The 22,604-nt window shown below is 39.9% G+C and overlaps 1 protein-coding gene across 1 annotated transcript in view; it reads right to left on the reverse strand.

The window, feature by feature from the left end:
• The window catches only part of RAPGEF5 (Rap guanine nucleotide exchange factor (GEF) 5), a 245,155-nt gene that overhangs the window by 112,032 nt on the left and 110,519 nt on the right, over positions 1–22,604 (reverse strand). The window contains exon 8 of the mRNA XM_011944171.1: positions 2,052–2,125. Within this exon, the coding sequence (XP_011799561.1) occupies positions 2,052–2,125 (74 nt within the window). The remainder of the gene's footprint in view (positions 1–2,051; positions 2,126–22,604) is intronic.

The following is a 22,604-nucleotide window of genomic DNA, read 5'->3' on the forward strand; positions in this document are numbered from 1 at the left end:
GCTGAGATTACAGGTGTGAGCCACTGCGCCTGTTACTCCCCCAAGGTTACTGTGCCAGAGTCAGGAAAAGAACCCAGGCAGTGTGGCCCCAGAGGCAGCACCCCTAGTCTTTACAGTATGCTGCCCAACATTTATTGAAACTCTCCTATGTGCCAGGATTGCCAGAAGGCTTTTATGTTGCTTCATTTCAACCTCATGAGAAGCTTATAAAATATCTCCATTTTGCAGAGATGAAAAACCATGCATGCTAGATACTGCCTAGCATCGTGGGGACACCATGGGGACTAAGACTTAGGTGCCCTACAGGATCTTCCAGGTTTACAGCCACTAAGGAACATCCCTTAAGGAAGAAGGGCTGGGATGTAATCCCAACTCTAAATGCTCTCTCCACTCCACCCACATGTGACAGCACTAAAACAGGGAGTTTCCTAAGCAGAAAAGGTATTTTTAGTAAGAAAAAAGCAGCTAACATATGAGAGATCTCTGGTAGATGGGAAGCCTGTGTACAACAAGGCCAAGTCTCTCTGGGCTTAGTGATCATCTTAACCCTCTATAGACCCCAAGTTTTCAGCAGCCTAGAGGTACATTTCCCATGGTAACATATTTCATCATGTAAGGGGAAGAAGGAATCAGAATCCACTTAACTTGCTTAAAATATGCTCTGGCATGAAGATTGAAGTAATTTGAAATACTGTGAAGGGCCTGGCAAATAGGTGCTCAAGCCATTATATGTATATACATCAATCAAATAAATTGTACATATAAATTACACACATATGTACACACCAATAAGCATACATTTTTATTTCTAATTCTGCCTACATATCTGATGGTAAAATTCTAAGTTTTCTTTAAGTTCACCTCGCATGATTTGAACTACTTATTCCATCCAGGGAATTTCTATAGATGGGCCTGTAGTTAAACCAATAAAACTGGTGTTTCCACTATGGTAGCAGATCAAGTTTTCTTACACACCACCAGAGGAGGTGACAAGTGCCTGCCTTCCTACCCAGCTTAGGCCTATAACACTTATAATGATGTCATGCTGCCCAGTGAACTTAATTCAACTTTTAAACCTACGTAGAATCTGTTCCTGATCTAATTATCTATGTACTGGTTTCATGATTTCATCCCTCTGTATGTCCTGTAGATATAGTTATATAACCATTGCTGAATAAAAAGCACAAAATCCTGAACAGTAAGGTCTGTGTATCCTTTTGAGAAATAAAATTGCATTCAAACAGACATTTACCCATAGAATAAGTTCAGAACAAATAAAGAATAACAATATTTTAAATTTAGAAACCCTTGTCCCACTAGTAATTTAAGACTTTAAGAAATCTTGGAGAAAGTGGTAAATACACTGAGCTGGGGAATCCCTGCACAGGTTTGCTTGGAAGCCTTCAGTATAATTTTAATATGAACTTGAGGACTGCTGCATGTTTAATATTACCACAGCAAAACAATGTGACTTTGTTAAAACATTACTGTCCAGGCAACCTTTACTGAAAAAGTTAATGTGATTCATCTGACCAGAATCAACAGATTTGTAACCTTAAAGGTGAAGTGAGATGAGTCAACTAGGCTGAGTCGGAATTTTTAAACGCTCCACTGTTGTGTAAAGTCAACAGCTGGCAGCACTAGAGTGTCCAATAGTATTTGCAGGTATGCTACCTAAAGCATATTCATGCCATGATTTAGCTACTGGGAGGTGGCACAGAACCTCTGGCAGGCCAGTGCTGTCAGCTGGCTCATTCTCCACTGCCTGCTTCAGGGGAACGTCTGCCCTTCACTCATTTCCCTTGCTTTCTCTGGGAAGTAAAGTGTGTCTATCTGACCCTCTCCCATAAATCAAATTATAAATATAATTACCAGTTTAGGACCTTTAGTGTGGAATACCTTTATATCAAAACTGAGCACTTTATTCCCAGTAACGTGGCTATTTACAAAACATAAAAGGTAAAACCTATATCAGTTTTGAACACCTGCATTGTCTCACCACCCTCAACACACTCAGGTATGATGAGGGGCTGTCACAGAATTGATCATACCTGAGAATCTGGAACACTTTCGGCTTCTGTTACAGCTACATGTTTGTCATTGTTTTCTTCATCTTGTTCAATCGCTTAAAAAAAAAAAAAAGAACACTATTAAACAAATATATCATCAAAGAAAAAATGCTTCAGATAATTTTCTTTCAGATCGCAATTTAGCGGGAAAAAATGTTAGATTCACAAAATGTAAATAATGGCATTATTTTTTGTTAATCAAATGTGAAGTTAGCTAATAGCACTGGGTATTTCTCATGCATATTATTTCATGCATTAAATCAACGGCAGTGAGAAAATTCAATCTTAATTCTGTTCTTCACCTAAACCCATCCAGACATCATCATATCAGTATTGTGCTTTACCAAAAGGGCAGTTGGGCGTATAAGATGAAGACTTCTATTCATTTCATGTGAGAACAGCCATATATATTTTTTAACGTGGCTTTCTGGTTCGCAGTTTAAATGTCATATAATAAAGGAAGCACAGTATTTTATATCTGGGTTGCGCAGTGCATTGTTCCACAAAATTCCATACCATGGAGTCCTGAATCCATCTCTCCCTTCCCAGCATCACCCTATCCAAGCCCTTATCACCTTTTCTTCATTGGTACAATGACCTCTTACACAAAGCCCCTGACTCTAGCCTCTCACTAATCCAATCCAGCTTGGGCACAATGCTAAAATAATTAGTCTCAAAAAATATAAAAACAACAAGTGCCAGACTTTGGCTTATGTATTGCTTATCTCATGGTGTCTGAACTTCTCCTGCTCATCACTGAAGGGCTTCTCTGAACTCTCTAGCTTCCTCCAAATGTCCAATTTCACACTGACATTCAACACCAAAATGTATTTTACATAACTGATCCATGCATAATGACTGGATTACTTTTCTCTTTAGATAATTTGTTCTTCCATTTTCACAAATATTTACGGAGCAGCTATTATGTCCATAGCAGGAGATGTGACATTCAACAAGCCTGGAGAGAGTAGAGACCACAATAAATTCAGATTTAAGCCTAAGAACATGGGGAACCACAAAAGAATTTTAAATTGGGAAGTGCATGATTTGATGTATATTTTCAAAAGTTCTTTTTTGCTTCTTTGTGGAGAACAGACTTGAGAGAAACAAGAGCAGAAGCAGGGAGACATTAGTTGCTGTAATGTTGCCTGCAGATGACAATGACTCAGATCAGGGAAGTGGCAATGAGCAGGAAAAACATGGAACACTGGAGCTGTATTTTTTTAGACAAAATGGACACAACTTGCCAATGAATTGAATATGAAAGGAGAAAAAAAGAGGACATGAAGGAGAAACAATCAAGGATTACTCCTAATTAGTTATTCCTTGTATCCACTATGCCATTTATCCTTTTCGCCCTTTCCATCAAAAGTAGGCCAAGGCATACCAACCTAGCTGACAGTGAGGTCACCCACTGTACTTATTGACTCAGTTTGCATTATTCTGTGGCTTTTTTTTTTTTTTTTTTGAGACAAAGTCTTTACTCTTTTTGCCCAGGCTGGAGTGTGGTGGCACAATCTTGGCTCACTGCAACCTCCACCTCACGATTCTCCTGCCTCACTCAGCCTCCCGAGTAGCTAGGATTACAGGCGTGCACTACCATGCCCAGCTAATTTTTGTATTTTTAATAGAGACGGGGTTTCACCATGTTGGCCAGGCTGGTCTCAAACGCCTGACCTCAAGTGATTTGCCCACCTCGGCCTCCCAAAGTGCTGGGATTATAGGCGTGAGCCGCCCCGCTCGGCCTGTGTACTTTCAAATATTGTGCTCTCTGCTCTGTATTTTTTAAAATATCATTTCATGTACCTTTTGCTTTTGTATGCTGTTCACGCCTGCTGTGTGGTGCCCACCATGGAGCCTACCTATAATGCTGTGCATACAGTAGGGCTCTGCAAATGCTAACCGGCATGAACAATGTATCCCCAAGTGATCAAAATGGCACTGCTTGACTATGCCTACTTACATAATAAGCTACTTCTTTTGTAACTATTTATGAAAGAACAAAAGAGAGAAATTCTTCTGTTCACTCTTTGGATAACTAGGATAACTCTGACCAGCTGAGCATCTAAAAGCAAGGTAGGAAGAGGTGAAGTGGGTAGAAGCTTTTCTTCTATTTTTCAGAGAAAAGTTCCATTCATGCCTGTTCAAAGGGGGTTCCCTGTTGCTACTGTTGCCCAGCTAGGAAGAAACTTAAGAACAAAGAAAAACATTCGTGTTTTCTCTGAAAAACTAGAGGTAAGACTATAAAGGGAAAAATAAAACATAGAATAATATCCTAAATTCCACTTTAAAAATGCATGGGCTACAGAAGTAAGGAACTCCACTTAACCAGTTGAAATAATAGAAGAAGCCTTTCCTCATCCTGGAATGCAGAGTAATTTTCTTGGAGGGCAAGCTGATCATACACTAATGCGAAATAACTTCACATGAAAAGCAACCATACTTTGGCACTTCATTTGTGCTTTATTTGAATTTTTGCTCTTTAAAGTGCTAATTTCAATGAAAATGAAGAAAATTAAATTTCAGAATATTTTAGCCTACTGAATTCATGTTTTTGGTTTTAAAACAACAATGCTCTAGGGTATAGGCATTGCTTATTCTTACCTTATTATACTAGAACATAGAACATGCAGGACACTAAATCATAATTTCAGATTGAGAGTTAACACATTTTTTTGAGGCAGGGTCTCCCTCTGTCGCCCAGGCTGGAGTATGGTTGCACCATCATGCCTCACTGCAGCCTGGACTTCTTGGGCTCAAGCGATCCTCCTGTCTCGGCCTCCCAAAATGCTGAAATTACAGGTATGAGCCACTTCACCTGGCCTCACACTACTTTTTAAGTTTTAGGAATAATTCTTAATACATAGAAATAGAACTAAAGGAGGAATAGATGAACATAAAAGCAAACCTAGGATAAAGTGTCAGTCCTGTATTTATTTCTAGCTTATCCCCAACAATGCTACATTTATTGTCACATCTTAAAAGACCTCAAAATCAGTTGCCTAGCATTATGCCGAAACTAACAGGGTGAGAATTAGAAACAAAAGCAAGTTAAGGGACTTGGCAAAGCTAACTTTGCAAGCTAATCTGCATAATGGACAAACTCTCAAAGTTCTGCTGGACTCAACCTCAACCCCCTAACGACAAAGAGAAGACAGCATAAATAACATTATTTTCTTGAAAATATGAACAATTATACTTCTAAGAATGCATCTTGGGAGCAAAAGTATATTTATCCTAGACGAGGATTTATGATTTCCTATGAAGCTGCATGTATAAAATATATATGGTCCCCTGAAAGGGAGAGCTCTGTTGACCCTTTAATGCATAGATTAACGTCAAAAAATAAATGAAAACACAATTTCTCTCTTTATGCCTTCCAGAGGTGTGGCTCATGTGGTGGGAAAAGGAGGAAGGAGTTATTTAGATTTTTGAGTTCAATCTTTCTTTTATCTGATCAGAATGAGAGTTGGTTGGGGAAAATTTCCTATGCAAATATTGATTCTGGGACAGTTCCCTCCAGTGAAACACGTACACAGGAATGACAGCTTCTGGGACCAAGAGAGGCTAGGAGCCTCATTCTCTGCCAACACAAACCATCTCCTTATCTCTCAGCACACAGAGTCTAAAAGCAAGTAATGGCCTTTGAAAATAACTTACCATAACAAAAGACACAAGGGCAAGATCTAAAGCATATACTTTGGTGAGCATTACTGCCCACAGGAGAACTAAGCATGTATGTGGATTAATTTACACTGATTCGGTAAGGATGCCTAGTTTAAATGTATCTATTTGTAAATTAGCCAAGAGGGATTCAAGGTGAACGACTGTTCAAAGCCTCCTAGGATTGTGGGGCTCAAGTTGATATTGCTTTCTTATTGCCTTGGGGACAAAACAGGTTTTCTCTCCCCAGGACTTACTAGGATGGGTGGCAGAATACAAACAAACAAACAACAACAAAAAACAACTCTGCCAGTAACGCTACTAATAATAATACTTAAACATGAAGGGGACTGACGTCCCTTCTAAATGATGCTCATTTAATTTCCACTGATCAACTTTGTAAAGGTAAGAGCCCCACTAACAAGAAAACATTAAAACACAATGACCGTCATGTGCTGACTCCCATCGGAACCATTATTTAAAAATCAACCAACCCATTTCTTTAAAAAAAATCTTACAAACCAACCACAAAGATGACTACAGATACAAACGGAGCATTTCAAGCCTCAATGTGAGAAATCAGCAAATAACGTATTGGGTACTCTACCAAGAATGAAAGTTTTGGCAATAATATAATCTTTCACCTGTGTAGCATTTTCACAGAGAGAAAACTCTTGCATGAAGGGTCTCATCTGATGTTCAACCTGAAATGCTGGGCAGGTAAAATCATCCCCCATTTTACAGATGAGGAAACTGAGACTAGTGAGGTGAAGTAACCTGCCTTAGGCCTCACATATAAAATGTGCGTGTCAGTGACAGTTCATCGCTGCTACAGTCAAGGATGGAACAGAACAGGGCTGGTCAAACTGCACATCAGCAAATCCATTCACATGGATCCTGACCAGGGTTTCTTTTCCCTTTTAACGAAATAGAACAGAATATCATAGGAAGAAGAGAAAAATAAAGATCAAAATGTATTGCAACTAGTAAAGTATTTTTCACAAGTATGGATGAGAGGTGTACTAGGTTGGAATCTTTTACATGTTCTGTAGATTGTGGACATAAAAATGTTAGGAAAACACCATAGTGTTTCCAGGCCACAGGAGGCAGAGCCCAGTTCTTCATTATCTAAATAATCAGCGATTTTTTTGTACCATCCTGGAGTGGGGTCACAATGTTTACTTTTGGAGGCCCTTCAACAACACTCCATCCACATTCAGCCCTGGAGAATGGCACAGAAACAAACCTGCAGTGAGAAATGCTTAGAGAGTATACTCATTTTTGCCTTCAATATATAATCATAAATGCTTCCAAATACTCAAATCTCTTCCATTCTTTAAAAAGGAAGAAAAATGGTAATTGTAACCTTTCTGCCTCATCACTGTATTTCTTCAGTGTTAAAATTAGAAAAGTAGGAGTCAGTGTTCACCATCAAGCCACTCCATATGGTATTATAACCTGGCCCATCCAGTGCCATTGAACTTCTCTTTGAAGGTAAACCAATGACCACTACATCTCTGCTCCAGCGTTTTTTCTCAACCCCAATCTATTCAGCTGAACTTGAGACTACTGACTTAAAACTCTCTTTTCTGTGTACTTATCATCCTCAAGTCTTCTAAAAATGCAAGCTTTCCCTAGGTTCTGTTTTCTCTCTCTTTGCCTCTTTCCTTAGTGATCTTATCTGTTACTAGGGTTTCAACTTTCACTGCAATGCGGTTTATTATCAAATCTGTCTCCATTTCTGCCCGCTTCTCTGAGTTCCAGGCCCACATTTCCAGTCACATATTGAATATTTTCATTTCACAGAGGGTAATATATCTGCTACATACAAGCTGCTGTGATAGGTGTAGTGGCACAATCTGCACCTCAAGAAATAGTAATTGATTTAATATGGCATGAGGACATGAAGGTCTCAAATCACAAGCATCTTCCTGCTTCTGGGGTATTTCAGTTTAGATCACCACCAAGTACTGAAGCTACAAATCTCAGGCACCCTCATGGTCCTCCTTCCGCTGAGCCCTCACCTCAATCTCACACTAAATCCTGCTACTTCTACCTCTGGAATGATTCCACCCTTCATCCTCTCTGCCATGGTCACACCTCATGTAGGCTGCTATGGCATGGCCTCTCCCTCCATCCATTCTCCACACAGTTGCCGGAGCTCCATTCCAGAATGGAAGTCTGATCAGGTCATCCCCCTATCCTGCCTATGCCTGCTTAGAGCACATGAGAGTCACATAGCGAGATAGATACCAGTTCAGGCTCCACAGCCCCATCCCCAGTGTCTCTGATGCCATGGGACTTAGCTCATGGATGTGCAGGTTTGAAAGCTCTGATACCTGTGATCCCCACTCTATTGAGCACCGGCCAATGTTCAGATGGAAGCCCTCAACCTGGCCTCAAAGGCCAGGCCATTGGGTCTTAGACCCTCTCCCCATGTGCATCTCTTCCTTTGTACATTTCTTTGTCTCTAACCTGGAATGCCCCTGTCCCTGCCTTCACCAGGTGAAATTACTCTTGTCCACTGGGCTCCCCAGTCCAAACACCAGCTCCTTAATGAAGAGTCTTCTGAGTCCTCACTCTCTGCATCTAAGGCCCCTGACAAAATGAAGAGTACTTCCTCCTAGCCCAACAAAGCTCTTTTTCTGTACACTTGATATTTTTTAGTCAGCAACACAAATATCTGTCTTTGCTAACCCAAATTCTGACTTCTTCAAGAGGACAGAGGGTATATTTTCATATTCCCAGTGAAACTGACCCAATAGTCCCATAGACAGTTTTTTTTTTTTCTTTTTATTTTTTTTTGGATAAACATAGAAATTGACCTTTCTGGTCTTAAAGCTTGAAACTTATATTTGTTTTATCTGAGTTCTTTCCTCAGGAAACAACCTTTAAGTTTCTCAAAAATAAAATAAAATAAGATAAAAAGAATTGAAACTCACCAGATCACTGCATCCAGACATGACAGGCCAGACCCTTCATTCATCTTGATTGCTTCCTTGCCCCTCCCTAGTTCCTGTTTTCTTATACCTGTTACATTTCTTCCCTGCTAGATAAGCTCCTAGTTTTAGTTGGTCAGGGAAATGGATTTGAGACTGGGCTCCCAACTCCTCGACTACAGCACCCAATTAAAGCCTTCTTCCTTGGCAAGAATCCTTATCTCAGAGATTGGCTTTCTGTGTGGTGAGCAGCAGGACATAGATTAAACCCCTCATGTTTCAGTAACACCAGCACCTGGAATAATTTCTAGAACACAGAGGCGCTAAGTAATGGTCTACTGAACTGAACAAAGGTAGTCAATTCAGACAGTAATAATTATGAGACAGATATAAACAGAACAAAATGTCAATGCAGTTTGGGGGGCGGGGGTTAACATCATGAAAGGCATCCAGGAAATGTAGATTCTGATAGGTGGATGAGATAACAGGAGGAATGCAGTCAAGGTGGAGAGCTGTTATAAACAAAGGTAAACTGAAGAAACCCCTGGGATCTGACACGGGAGCAGGAAGTAGATCATAATTGGAAAATGTTAGAAAACCTCTGGAAGAGGTCCTGGCGAGGCTGCACTGAACTATGTAGCCATTGAGGGCAGGTCAATAATCTGATACCTCTTTGTGCCAACATTTGTTAAACATCTGTTCAGCATTTACTTAGTAGGGGACTAGTGAAGAATCAAATTTCTATTAATAAAAGGTGAATACCATTTCTTGGAATTTAGCAATTCACTTTTCTTGAATTATCTCAATTAGGAATTTTTCTGATACTTAAAAATTATTTTGTAAATTGTAAATTAACAAATTGTAGTTGTGTTTATTTTCTGACACTCATAATTTTTCCAACACACTAAGGAGAGAGATAAAGCATGTACATGGATAAAATCACATTGCCCAGACCTAGCAACACCCATGTGCCATCTGGTTTCAGAATTATCACTACTCACCAACCAAAGCCAACAAGTCTATAGGTTGGTGGGGTTGCCTTGTTGGGCCTTGAGCAATGATATTATGCTCACTGAAAAAGAATTCCTCAGTCATTACACAAGCTCAATAATACGTATTTATGACTTTTCAGTAGATAAGACCAACTTCCGTGGCCAAAGCAGAATCCATTTACATCTGACAGTTTTTGATTCTTCATTTAAAAAATCTCAGTTAAATGGGAGCATATATCCATTATACCAGTGATGTTGTAGGGCAGGTGTGTGGTTGGTCCTCTCCTTAATTAGATTCCAAGATTACACTCACTTTACAGATGGAAAAACTGAGGCTATGAGATGCCACATAGTTTGCCCAGAATTATACAGGAAGTGATTAAAGGAGATAGTTAAGTACACTCAGGTCTGACACTATCTGTACCAATATGTTTTAAAGATTAAAGAGCCTAAAATAAATTGAACAGAAATGAGGCTGAAAACAAACAAACAAACAAAACGCAGGAGCTTTACTTCAAACAGTGTAAGCATGAACTGACTTGGATTTCCTACTAAGAACTAAGGAATCTGACGTTTAAAGAAGTGATGTTTGATGAGCCAGTGAAGGATAGGGCGGGGATTGGAATGGAAGCTGGCTGCCTTTCAGTTTTCAGGGTCCTGCTGGGGAGATGTGCCCAGGTGGGCCTGTGCTGGGAGAGTGGAGGCAGGAGTGGTCACTGGCAGCTCTGTCATTAAGGCTGTAATGACTTACACAATTTTAAGTGCTCCTACCCATTGCCTTCCCCGCAAATCCTCCCTATGCCTTCCAGCTCATGGTTCTATAGGAAAAAGATAATAAATGTTTGCTACCTGAAAGAAATGTATTATTTTTATTAACATTTGAATATAGGCATGTTGTATGTTCAGGAAAGCCACAGCACTCAGACAGCACAATAAATCTACTGTGGGGAGACTGAAAGCAGAGGTGGCTGAAAAGCTCCCATCTCCCCCATCAGTTGCTCCATGCTCAGCACACTTGACTGGGGGCAACTCGAGCCACTGAGAGGGGGTTCTGGGTGGCCTCGCTCCACCCTCCCTGCTGCCTTACTGACTGCATGATTTATCCCTGCCCTACAGCAGAGAGGATTCCATTTCAACTCTTACATCTTTTTTTTTTTTTTTTTAAATAGCTAAGACTCTCCAAGCTTCTCTTCTACTTCTTAATAGGCTTTTATAGTGTTTTCTTTTGATTAAGATTTAATATACGTCCACTCAATGGAAAAGTTATTCAACAGAAAACAATGATAATGTCATTAGAGCAAAAGGTATCTCATATCGGTTCCTTTAATTAGAGCATAAATACTTATCCTGCTGGCTTGGGGTAGTAAAGAGGTAATCAGTAATTGATACCAGTAGCCCGTTTCATTGCCATTCTTATAAGGAAATGTATTGGAAAAAAGGTGTTCTTTTGGCTGGGTGCGGTGGCTCACACCTGTAATCCCAGCAGTTTGGGAGGCCGAGGTGGGTGGATCACCTGAAGTCAAGAGTTCGAGACTAGCCTGCTCAACATAGCAAAACCCACTGTCTACTAAAAAACAAACCAAAAAATTAGCCAGGAGTGGTGGCGAGTGCCTATAATCCCAGCTACTCAGGAGGCTGAGGCAGGAGAATCGCTTGAACCTGGGAGGCAGAGGTTACAGTGAGCCAAGATGGCGCCACCGCACTCCAGCCTGGGCATCAGAGCAAGACTCCACCTCAAAAAAAAAGGTTTTCTTCTAATGCAAAGGTGGCTTGCATATTACGCAACTAACATAAAACCTTGATAAACAAAAATCAAGTTAACCTTAGCAACAGGTTTGGGTTGTTTTTTTTTTTTTTCAATACTTTTCTTGGGAGGCAGAAAGGCTTTACTTTTTTCGTTTGTGTTTTGAGACAGAATCTTGCTCTGTCACGCAGGTTGGCATGCATTGGCGCCATCTCGGCTCACTGTAACCTCCACCTACCAGGTTCAAGCAATTCTCCTGACTCAGCCTCCCAAGTAGCTGGGATTACAGGTGCCCACCACCACGCTCGGCTAATTTTTTGTATTTTTAATAGAGACAGGGTTTCACCACGTTGGCCAGGCTGGTCTCGGACTCCTGACCTCAAGTGATCTGCCTGCCTCAGCCTCTCGAAGTGTTGGGATTACAGGAGTAAGCCACCATGACTAGCTAGCTTTACTTTTTGTTTGTGCCTTTCAAGGTTGTATTCTGGTGACAATACAGATTCAGGCCAGTCTGCTATCATCACACAGTAAAATATTGAGCAGTAACGATTCCTAGATATTGCAAAATGTTCATTCATTTTAAAAGATCCTAGTGTACTCCAGTACTCTGCACAATTTCTCTCAGGAATTAAATTGTAAAAGATTTATTTCAGCCAGCAAAAGAAAAACAACTCTGAGCCTACCTTTGTGTCAGTACAAAGCTCTGTGTGCTGTAGGCCACCTCATTTAGCCCCTCCAACAAGCCCCAGAAGCGTGTGCCATTAGTTCCATTGTCCAGAATAAGAAAACGAGCCTCTGGAAGTCACTAAGTCATGCTATGTGGCTAAGCCAGGACTGAACCTGAGTCTTTTGATTTGCTTTTCACAGCTACTTGATTCTGCCATGAGAATTGTAAACCAGAAAATGCAACAGGTCAGGTCTAAAGGACATTCTTGTTAACTAAAGTTTATGGCAGACATCTACATTTTAAAAACATTTATTGCAACTTTTTGCCACTTATATTATGCTCATTAAGTTTTTTTATTTCTGAATTGTCAGGAATTTTACTGCTAAATCTTCCCAGTGACATTACAGTGGAATTTTAAAACATACAGTGGAGCCACCAAGAATTCCCCAGGTGTCCTTGTGTTTGCAAATACAAGCAGTGACACCAAATGAGCCACTAAATAAACAGAGGGGGTGGGGGGCAGTCCAAGAGAAGTGCAGGAAATAAGACTGGAAAATTTGCCTTAACCCCCATCAAAACCTATCCTGCTAGAAGTTAAAGGAACTTCCTTTTATTATACATTAGGGAAAAATAAAGCATTATTCCTACAATACTTCTTGTACAATTGTTTGTCAAATTACATCAACTCACCAAGTTTCAGTTTCATTACTTGTAAAAGGGGGATGATAAAAACCTATGGCATGGATGTGTGGAAGGAGGGATGGATTTAAACTACTTAATCAATGGTAATGACTTTATATTATTATACAAAACATGGTGATATACTTTTTTGCATTTTTATCTGTGGATGGGACAGTTTTCCTAGTCAGACCCACCTACCACTGGGGTAGAGTGGAAGATAAGGAATGTAAAAATAAAGTCATTAATATTTATATTCCAATACCCAAAGCAGAACTTTGTGGCAAGACAACAGACTTGAAATGGCAGAATCTGTAGAGATTCTGTAATTTTCCTTTGCATATCATGAACCAACTCTTTAAGTCCCAGATCTTGACCTTCTCTCCTGTGATGCTAAGTTTCAGGCTCCTCCCCTAAAGGAGGAAGTCAGGAAGCGACAGGCTGGAAAAGCTCAAGGCTGTCCCCATATTGCATCAAGTAGACTGTGGGAACAAGGCGACAGGGCAACAGAAATGGCAGGTAAAGAGCTATGGGCCTGATCTCCTTTGGCTGGGCTGGGTCTGAGAAGGTGAGGCCAGAGAGATGGTTGAGGGTCAACTGTGGACAGGGGTGTCCACAGATCAGTCTCGGCACACAGAGAAGACTGTCCCAAAGTCTGCCCCCAGCCCCTCTAGGAGTTAGCAGAATCACAGCAAGTCAGCAGCTATTTTTCCTGAGTAGCTCTTCTTTACCAAGATGGGAAGGTTCCTAGCACTTAGCAGTTTCTTTATGCCCTGGGGATAGGGACTTGCTATGGAGCCTCCCCTTACAAAAGGCAAAGGTCTGGATGGAGCATGTGGCAGGGATGGAGCATGTGGCAGGGAAGCCATAGGGTTTAAGTTCTGGCAATATGGGGTGGGGCAGCCAGAAAGGCCTAGAGACCCTGACCCAGCTGAGAACGGCCCCTGGTCACCACTTCGAATCCACCAGGGCAGAGTGACTGGCATGGCCTATGTGGCTTCAACAATCCCTGCATGCCAGGGAATGAGTGATCCAAAAGTGGGGACTGAAACCAGCCCCAGGAAGCAGTTACATCTTAAACCGACTTTTCATTATGAAAACGGTTCAAATTGCCAGGCGTGATGGCTCATGCCTGTAATCCTAGCACTTTGGGAGGCCGAGGAGGGTGGATCATCTGAGGTCAGGAGTTTGAGACCAGCCTGACCAACATGGAGAAACCCCATCTCTACTAAAAATACAAACTAGCTGGGCATGGTCACACATGCCTATAATCCCAGATACTCAGGCGGCTGAGGCAGGAGAATCACTTGAATCTGGCAGGCAGAGGTTGTGGTGAGCAAGATCACACCATTGCACTCCAGCCTAGGCAATAAGAGTGAAACTCCATCTCAAAAAAAAAGAAAGAAAAGAGAAAAGTTCAAATCAGAAACAACTACAATATTGCTCAGTGACAGTGGGTAGCAACTTGTAAGGACCACAGAGCCACTGTCAAAAATAAAGAACACAGCATTTCCCCTCTACATTTCAGTGCAGTTAATAATTCTGAAAGCCTCTATATTACCATTTTTGAATATCAATGGAAGTACTTATGGCTCACAAAAGAAAGCAATCTCATAAGATTGTCAAATAACGAAACTAAGCCAAAATATATTTGGGAAAAAGAAAGTTTTTTTGTTTGTTTGTTAGTTGGTTGGTTGGTTTTTGTTTTGTTTTTGAGACAGAGTCTTATTCAGCTGCCCATACTGGAGTACAGTGGTGCGATCTCGGCTCACTGCAACCACCGTCTCCCAGATTCAAGTGATTCTCCCTCTCAGCCTCCTGAGTAACTGGAATTACAGGCACCCACCATCATGCCCAGCTAATTTTTGTATTTTAATAGAGACGGGGTTTCACCATGTTGGCCAGGTTGGTCTTGAACTCCTGACCTCAGGTGATCCGCCCGCCTCAGCCTGCCAAAGTGCTAGGATTATAGGCATGAGCCACCATGCCTGGCCAAAAAAAAAGTTTTGATACAGCATCAGTTATCAGCCCAATCTATTTCTTAAGTTTTAATTTTTAACTGACAAATAAGAATTGTATATATTTATGGAATACAACAAGATGTTTTGATACACGCATACATTGTGGAATGATTATATCATTTTAGAATGACTATGTATACATTGTCAAGTGATCATATCAAACTAATATATCCATCACCTTCCATACTTATCATTTTTTTATAGTGAAAACATTGAGAATCTATTCTTTTAGTAATTTTGAAATAGATACTACATTATTATTAACCATAGTCACCGTGCTGTGCAATCGATCTGGAAAGTTAGTCCTCCTATCTAACTGAAACTTTATGCCCTTTGGTCAACATCTCCCCAGTCCTCTCCCACTGCTATCCGCCAAGCCTGTGGTTACCACCTTTCTACTCTCTAGTTCCGTAAGTTCCACTTTCTAAGATTCTCATATGTAAGTGAGATCATGTAGTATTTCTCTTTCTGTGGCTGGCTTATTTCACTTAGCAAAATGTCTTCCAAGTTTATCCATGTTGTTGCAAATGACATTATTCCCTTCTTTTTCAAGGCTGAATAGTATTCTATTGTGTGTGTGTATATATATATACACACACCATATTTTATTCATTCATCTGTTGATGGACACTTCCGTTGATTCCACATCTTAGCTACTGTGAATACTGTAATGCAAGGGTCTTCAACCCCCAGGCCATGGACTGGTGCTGATCCATGCATGGCCTGTTAGGAACCAGGCCACACAGTAGGAGGTGAGCAGTGGGTGCGTGAACATTACCGCCTGAGCTCCACCTCCTGTCAGATCAGTAGTGGCATTAGATTCTCACAGGAGCATGAACCCCATTGTGAACTGCGCATGTGATCTAGGTTGTGTGCTCCTTGTGAGAATCTAATGCCCGATGATTTGTCACTGTCTCCCATCACCCCCAGATGGAACCATCTAGTTGCAGGAAAACAAGCTCAGGTCTCCCACTGATTCTACACTATGGTGAGTTTTATAATTATTTCATTATATATTACAATGTAATAATAATAAAGTGCACAATAAATAATGTGCTTGAATCATCCTGAAACCATCCCCCTACCCCAGTCCATAGAAAAACTGTCTTCCATGAAACAGGTCCCTGGTGCCAAAATGGTAGGGGACCACTGCTGTAATTAACATGAAAGTGCAGATATCTCTTCAACATACTAATTTCAATTTTTTGGAACAGATACCTGAAGTAGGATTGCTAGGTCATATGGTAATTCTATTTCTAGTTTTTTGAGGAAACTCCATATTGTTGTATGGCTGTACTAATTCACATTTCCACCAGCAAAGTACAAGGGTTCTCTTTTCTTCATATCCTCATCAATACTTAACTTTTTTCATCTTTTTGCTAATAGCCATTCTAACAAGTAGCAGGTGATATCTCACTGTGATTTTAATTTGCATTTCCCTCATGATTAGTAATATTGACCACTTTTTGCAGAAACCTGTTGACTATTTGTATGTCTTTGAGTAATATCTATTCAAGTTCTTAGGCCATTTTAAAATCAGGTTTTCTTCCTATCACGTTGTTTCAATTATTTATATATGTTGGCTATTAACACCTTATCAAATGTATGGTTTATAAATAATTTTGACCACTCTGTGTGTTGTCTCTTCATTCTGTTAATTATTTTCTTTCTTGTGCAGAAGCTTCTTAGTTTGATGTAATCTCATTTGTCTTTTTTTGCTTTTATTGCTTGTGCTTTTGGGGTCATTTCCATAAAAATCATTGCCTAGACCAATGTTAAATAGATTTCCCCCTATGTTTTCTTCTAGAAGTGGACAGTGTAAATTCACACATTTAAGTCTTTAATCTATTTTTCATCTGTTTTTGTATATGGTGTGAGACAGGGGGTCCAATTTCATTCTTCTGCTTGAGGATATCCAGTTTCCCAGCACCATTTAAAGACTGCCCATTTTGTATATTTTTCAAGTCCATGTTGAAGGCACTAAGCCATATTTTCTCTTAAATAAGTAAAAGTACATGTATTTTGAATTTCCACATAAACTGACAAAACCATAGGCTACTTCAACTATTTGGCTTTCTTCTTAAAATATCAACATAACACACTCTTATTCAAGATAGTACTGGAAGTCCATGCCAAGCAATCAGGAAAGAGAAAGAAATAAAAGGCATCCAATTAGGAAAGCTATCTCTCTTCACTGATACGATTCTATACCTAGAAAATCTTAAAGGCTCCTGGGACTGATAAGTGGCTTCAGTAGAGTTTCAGGCTACAAAATTGATGTATGTAAATCAGTAGCATTTCTATACACCAATAATGTTCAGGAACAGAGCCAAATCAAGAACACAATCAAATTTACAACAGCCACACAAAAAACAAAATACCTAAGAACACATCTAACCAGAGAGGTGAAAGGTATCTACAAGGACAACTACAAAACACTGCTGAAAGAAATCATAGATGACACACACACTAAAATGGAAAAACATGGATTGGAAGAATGAATATCATTAAAATGGTCATACTGCCTAAAGCAATCTACAGATGCAGTGCCATTCCTATCAAGCTACCATTGTCATTTTTCACAGAACTAGAAAAAACTATTCTAAAATTCGTATGGAATAAAAAAAGAGCCCAAATAGCCAAAGCAATCCTAAGCAAAAGAAACAAAGCCAGAGGCATCGTATTCACTGACTTCAAACTATATTATAAGTTTACAGTTACCAAAACAGCATGGTACTGTTACAAAAATAGACACAAAGACCAATGGAACAGAATAGATAACCTAGAAATAAAGCTGCACACCTACACCCATCTGATCTCTGACAAACTCAACAAAAATAAGCAATGGGGAAAGGACTCCCTATTCCATAAATGGTGCTGGGATAACTGCCTAGCCATATACAGAAGAATGAAACTGTACCCCTGCCTTTTACCATTTATAAAAGCCAACTCAAGATTGATTAAAGATTTAAATGTAAGACCTCAAACTATAAGAATACTACAAGAAAACCTAGGAAGCACCATTGTGGACATTAGCCTTGGCAAAAAAAAATTATTACTAGGCCTTTGAAAGCAATTGCAGCAAAAACAAAAACGGACAAGTGGGACCTAATTAAACTAAAGACTTTCGGGACAACAAAATAAATTATCAACAGAGTAAACAGACAAACTACAACATGGGGGAAAATATTTGCAAACAAAGCATCTGACAAAGGTCTAATATCCAGAATCTATAAGGAACTTAAACAATTGAACAAGAAAAACAAAACAACCCCATTAAAAAATGGGCAAAATACGTGAACAGACACTTTTCAAGAGAAGACACACAAGCAGCCAATAAACATATGAACAAATGCTCAACATCACTAATCATCCAAGAAATGTAAATCAAAACTCCAATGAGTTATCATCTGACACCAGTCAGAATGGCTATTACTAAAAAGTCAAAAGAAAACAGATACTGGCAAGACGGCAGAGAAAAGGGAATGCTTGTACACTGCTGGTGGGAATGCAAATTAGTTCAGCCACTGTGGAAAGTAGTTTGAAGATTTCTCAAAGAACTTAAAATAGAACTACCATTTCACCCAGCAATCTCATTACTGGGTATATTTCCAAAAGAAAATAAATCGTTCTGCCAAAAAGACACATGTACTCATACATTTACTGCAGCAGTATTCACAATAGCAAAGACATGGTGATGTGGTTTGGCTGCATACCCACCCAAGTCCCATCTTGAATTGTAGCTCCCATAATCCCCACGTGTCATGGGAGGGACCCAGTAGGAGGTAATTAAATCATGCGGGTGGGTTTTTCACGTGCTGTTCTTTGTGATAGTAAATAAGTCTCACCAGATCTGACGGTTTTATAAAGGGCAGTTCCCACACATGCTTGCTTGCCTGCTGCCATGTAAGACATGCATTTGCTCCTCCTTCACCTTCTGCCAAGATAGTGAGGCCTCCCCATTCGTGTGGAATTGTGAGTCCATTAAACCTCTTTTTCTTTATAAATTATGCTGTCTAGGGTATTTCTTCATAGCAGTATGAAAATGCACTAATATAAACAAAATCAACCTCACGGCCCATTAATGGTGGACTGGATACAGAAAATGTAGTACATATATACCATGAAATACTATGCAGCCATAAAAATAAGGAAATGCAATACGGTTGCAGCTGGAGGCCATTATACTATGTGAATTAACACAGGAACAAAAAACCAAATACTGCATGTTCTTACTGATACGTGAGAGCTAAACAATGGGTACTTATGGACAAAAAGATGGCAACAAAAGACACTGTAGACTACTGGATGGGGGAAAGAGGGAGGAGGGCAAGGGCTGAAAAACTGTTGGGTACCATGCTCAGTACGTGGGTAATGGGATCATGCATACCCCAAACCTTAGCAGCACGCAATATACCTAGGTAAAAAACTTGCATGTGTACCCTTTGAATCTAAAATTAAAGTTGAAATTATTTTAAAAAATCATCAAAGTAAAAAAAAAAAATCCTGCACTAGAGTAGGCCCTAGAAAAATTCCCTTAGAGGGGCCTGGATCATTCCAACAAATGTGATCTTTTGATGAGACCGTCCATTTGGTTACAAGGCTAACCATGAAATTAGTTGACTCATGAAGGCCTGTTATAAACAAAACATATCAACTTCAACTAACTTGGATTTAGGCACAAATGCTAAGCTTGAATTCTAAGTCCTGGGTTAATTTCAGTGATGAAGCTGAGAACTAGAGATGTGAGATGCCCAACATCCACACTTACCGATTGGGCGTGTTACTCTAATACTTGTGAGGCCCAGTGATGGAATCTTCCCCTTCCCTAACCAGACCAGATGGACACACCACTTCCCTGAGGACCACAGGCTGCTGGGACAATGCCCCCAACTCCTCCACTGTGTCAGCAAGAAGTATTCCCAGCCAGAGATTATTGATAATCTCCTATTTCCTTAGTCTTCCTCACCACTCCCCAGCAGGGCAGGGAAGCTTGCTTTCTTAGGCATAAGTGATAAATGTATCTGCTCGGTAAGGCCCCTCACACAGAGGGGAAGAACTTGCACTTAGCTCTACCTCCGGAACTAGGATGTAGGAAATGAACTTTTTAACATGCTAAAACAATACTAAAAATCAAAGTGAAGAAGACTAGAAGCTATAAAAGTAAGATGGCAAATTGCATCAGTCATGCTTTGCTCCCTGTTGTAGCCAGGGTGGAAGAAAATGGGCAACATTTCGAAATACTACCATCTATTCCTAAGCCTACAAAGCCAACCTCAACTGAAATTTCTCACAGTCATTCTTCTACCAGAAAACAATAACAGGATAAGGTGTAAACTTCCTCAACTGATTTTAATAAGTCTTAAAGCAAATGCTTCATTTTTATTAAATGATAGTTAGCTACTTCTTGGCAAAAGGAGAACCAGACAAGCCCTTGGGACCTGCACACAGTTTACGAGGATATGGCTTAGTTCAGATACACTTAATTGGAGCCAGGCTTAAAATTCTTCACCCCTTTTTTTATTTTGATTTTTAAGATGGAATCTCACTCTGTCGCCCAGGCTGAAGTGCAGTGCTGGGATCTTGGCTCACTGCAAACTCGGCGTCCCAGGTTTCAAGCAATTCTCCCACCTCAGCTTCCTAAGTAGCTATAGGCATGCACCACCATGCTTGGCTAATTTTTGTAATTTTTTTTTTTTGGTAGAGGTGGGGTTTCATTATGTTGGCCAGGCTGGTCTCAAACCCCTGACCTCAAGTGATCTCTCCACCTCAGCTTCCCAAAGTGGTGGGATTACAGGCATGAGCCACTGCACCCCACCTTACCCTTTAAACTAGTGCAAATCTGCTCAAAAAAAAGCCTTGACAAGTTTAGTACAGAAATTTTAGTTACAATATTTGCTTATTCCTGACTGTCCACCAAATAAAGCTAGGTAATAATTCTCCTTTTATAAAGCTTTTACTGGTAAAGAAACACTGAAAGTTAGGCAATTCTCCAACGAATGAGTTAGTTGCAGAACTATAACATATATTTTTTATTCTATCATGATTGGTTTCTTAGACCACCAAACACCCTTTATAAAACACCAGCTCATTCCCTAAGTCTGCAGGTCATACAGACTTTTGAACGTGATTGTCAAAGTCTGGCATCTAAATCACTGAGAGCTAACGGCTGGTTAAATTTTAGATGTCAGGGCCTCAGTCTATACTTAAATAAAGCCCCATGAAGTAGAGCCCAGGAATTAGCACGATTAACAAGTGCTGCAGGTAACTGCTATGCAAATTAAATTTGATGACCAGTGCTTTAGAAAAACACAATTTTATTTAGTCAAGGAGGGATTTGATGCGGCTATTCACAAAGGGACCTAGGATTATTTTATAAAGTATCTATCTACCAGCCGGGTGCAGTCACTTACGCCTGTAATCCCAGCACTTTGGGAGGCTGAGGCAGGTGGATCACGAGGCCAGGAGATCGAGACCATCCTGACTAACACAGTGAAACTCCATCTCTAGTAAAAATTAGCTGGGCGAGGTGGCGGGCAGGCGCCTGTAGTCCCAGCTACTCAGGAGGCTGAGGCAGGAGAATGGCGTAAACCCAGGAAGCGGAGCTTGCAGTGAGCCAAGATCACACCACTGCACTCCAGCCTGGGCGACAGAGCAAGACTCTGTCTCAAAAAAATAAATAAAAAATAAAAAAATAAAAAAGTATCTATGTTTCCTTATCTCCAAACAAAAACACTTAACATTAAAATGTACCGGTACTTAAGCTGAAATTGTATACAATACATGTCTTCATTGACTCCAGGGTGAAAATGTCTATCACTAATCTTATCCCCAAAACAAATCTTAATCACTATATGACAGTATTTAAAATACAGTATTTTTATAACCTATCTGAAAAGTGCAAATAGTTAGAACCAGGGCTTGCTTATCTGCTTAAAAAGATAATGTCTGATTCAGAAACTCTCAAGTGTTGAGTATTTTTTATTATATGAATGAAAAGAATAATATATAAAGTAAATTTCACTTTTGTCATAAGCATCACTTATCCTGGTGGAATTCAGCTGAAGCAAATTACGTACTCTGCATCACTTACTATGGAACATTATTTACTTTTATTCACATACCATATTCATGTCATTTCCAGTTTTACTGAGAACAGTTCCATTTGCATGTCTATTTATACAATTAAACTTTTAATGTGACGAATGATGGACACTAGCTGGGTCATACGGCCAGGACAAAGATTTCCCTTGATAGCTCTTACTTGTCAATACAAATGACAGAAAAAAATGTCCCCAGGGGGAAAACAGAGAGCCTTCTGTAGATTTTCACTGGGAAAAATGTTGATAAAATGAAAAAAGTTTAGGAAGGAAAATAAATGATCAGTAATTATTATTCTCATATTCTTGTGGAATAGACAGCAATGTATAATTGAGAGAAGGGGAGCTTCCTAGTACTTGGTACTTAGGACATGACCTCCAGCATGGTACTCTAGTCATCGACCAAGCCTACCTCTGCATTTTATAAAAGAATGGAAACTGAGGCTGAAAAAAGATAGTGATTAATCGGGGGAGCACATCCAGTGTAGGAGTCAAATTTCCTGACCACACCCCCAGAACTGCTAAATTTTGGTAGAAGCCCATGTTTTCTGCAGAATTTCATAACTCTATAAAAACAGCATATGGCAAGGATTTTTCTTCTTAAGGAATATTTTAGTACATAAGAGACATGATTTTAGCCATTAACGTTTTCCATTTAATTATCTGATCATCTCCTAATAATTATTTCCTCAAACATTTTAATATTTAATATTTTAAAACATCTACAGATT

The sequence above is a fragment of the Colobus angolensis genome, unplaced genomic scaffold (assembly GCF_000951035.1).
Source record: "Colobus angolensis palliatus isolate OR3802 unplaced genomic scaffold, Cang.pa_1.0 Scaffold229, whole genome shotgun sequence".
In the NCBI taxonomy this organism is placed as follows: domain Eukaryota; kingdom Metazoa; phylum Chordata; class Mammalia; order Primates; family Cercopithecidae; genus Colobus; species Colobus angolensis.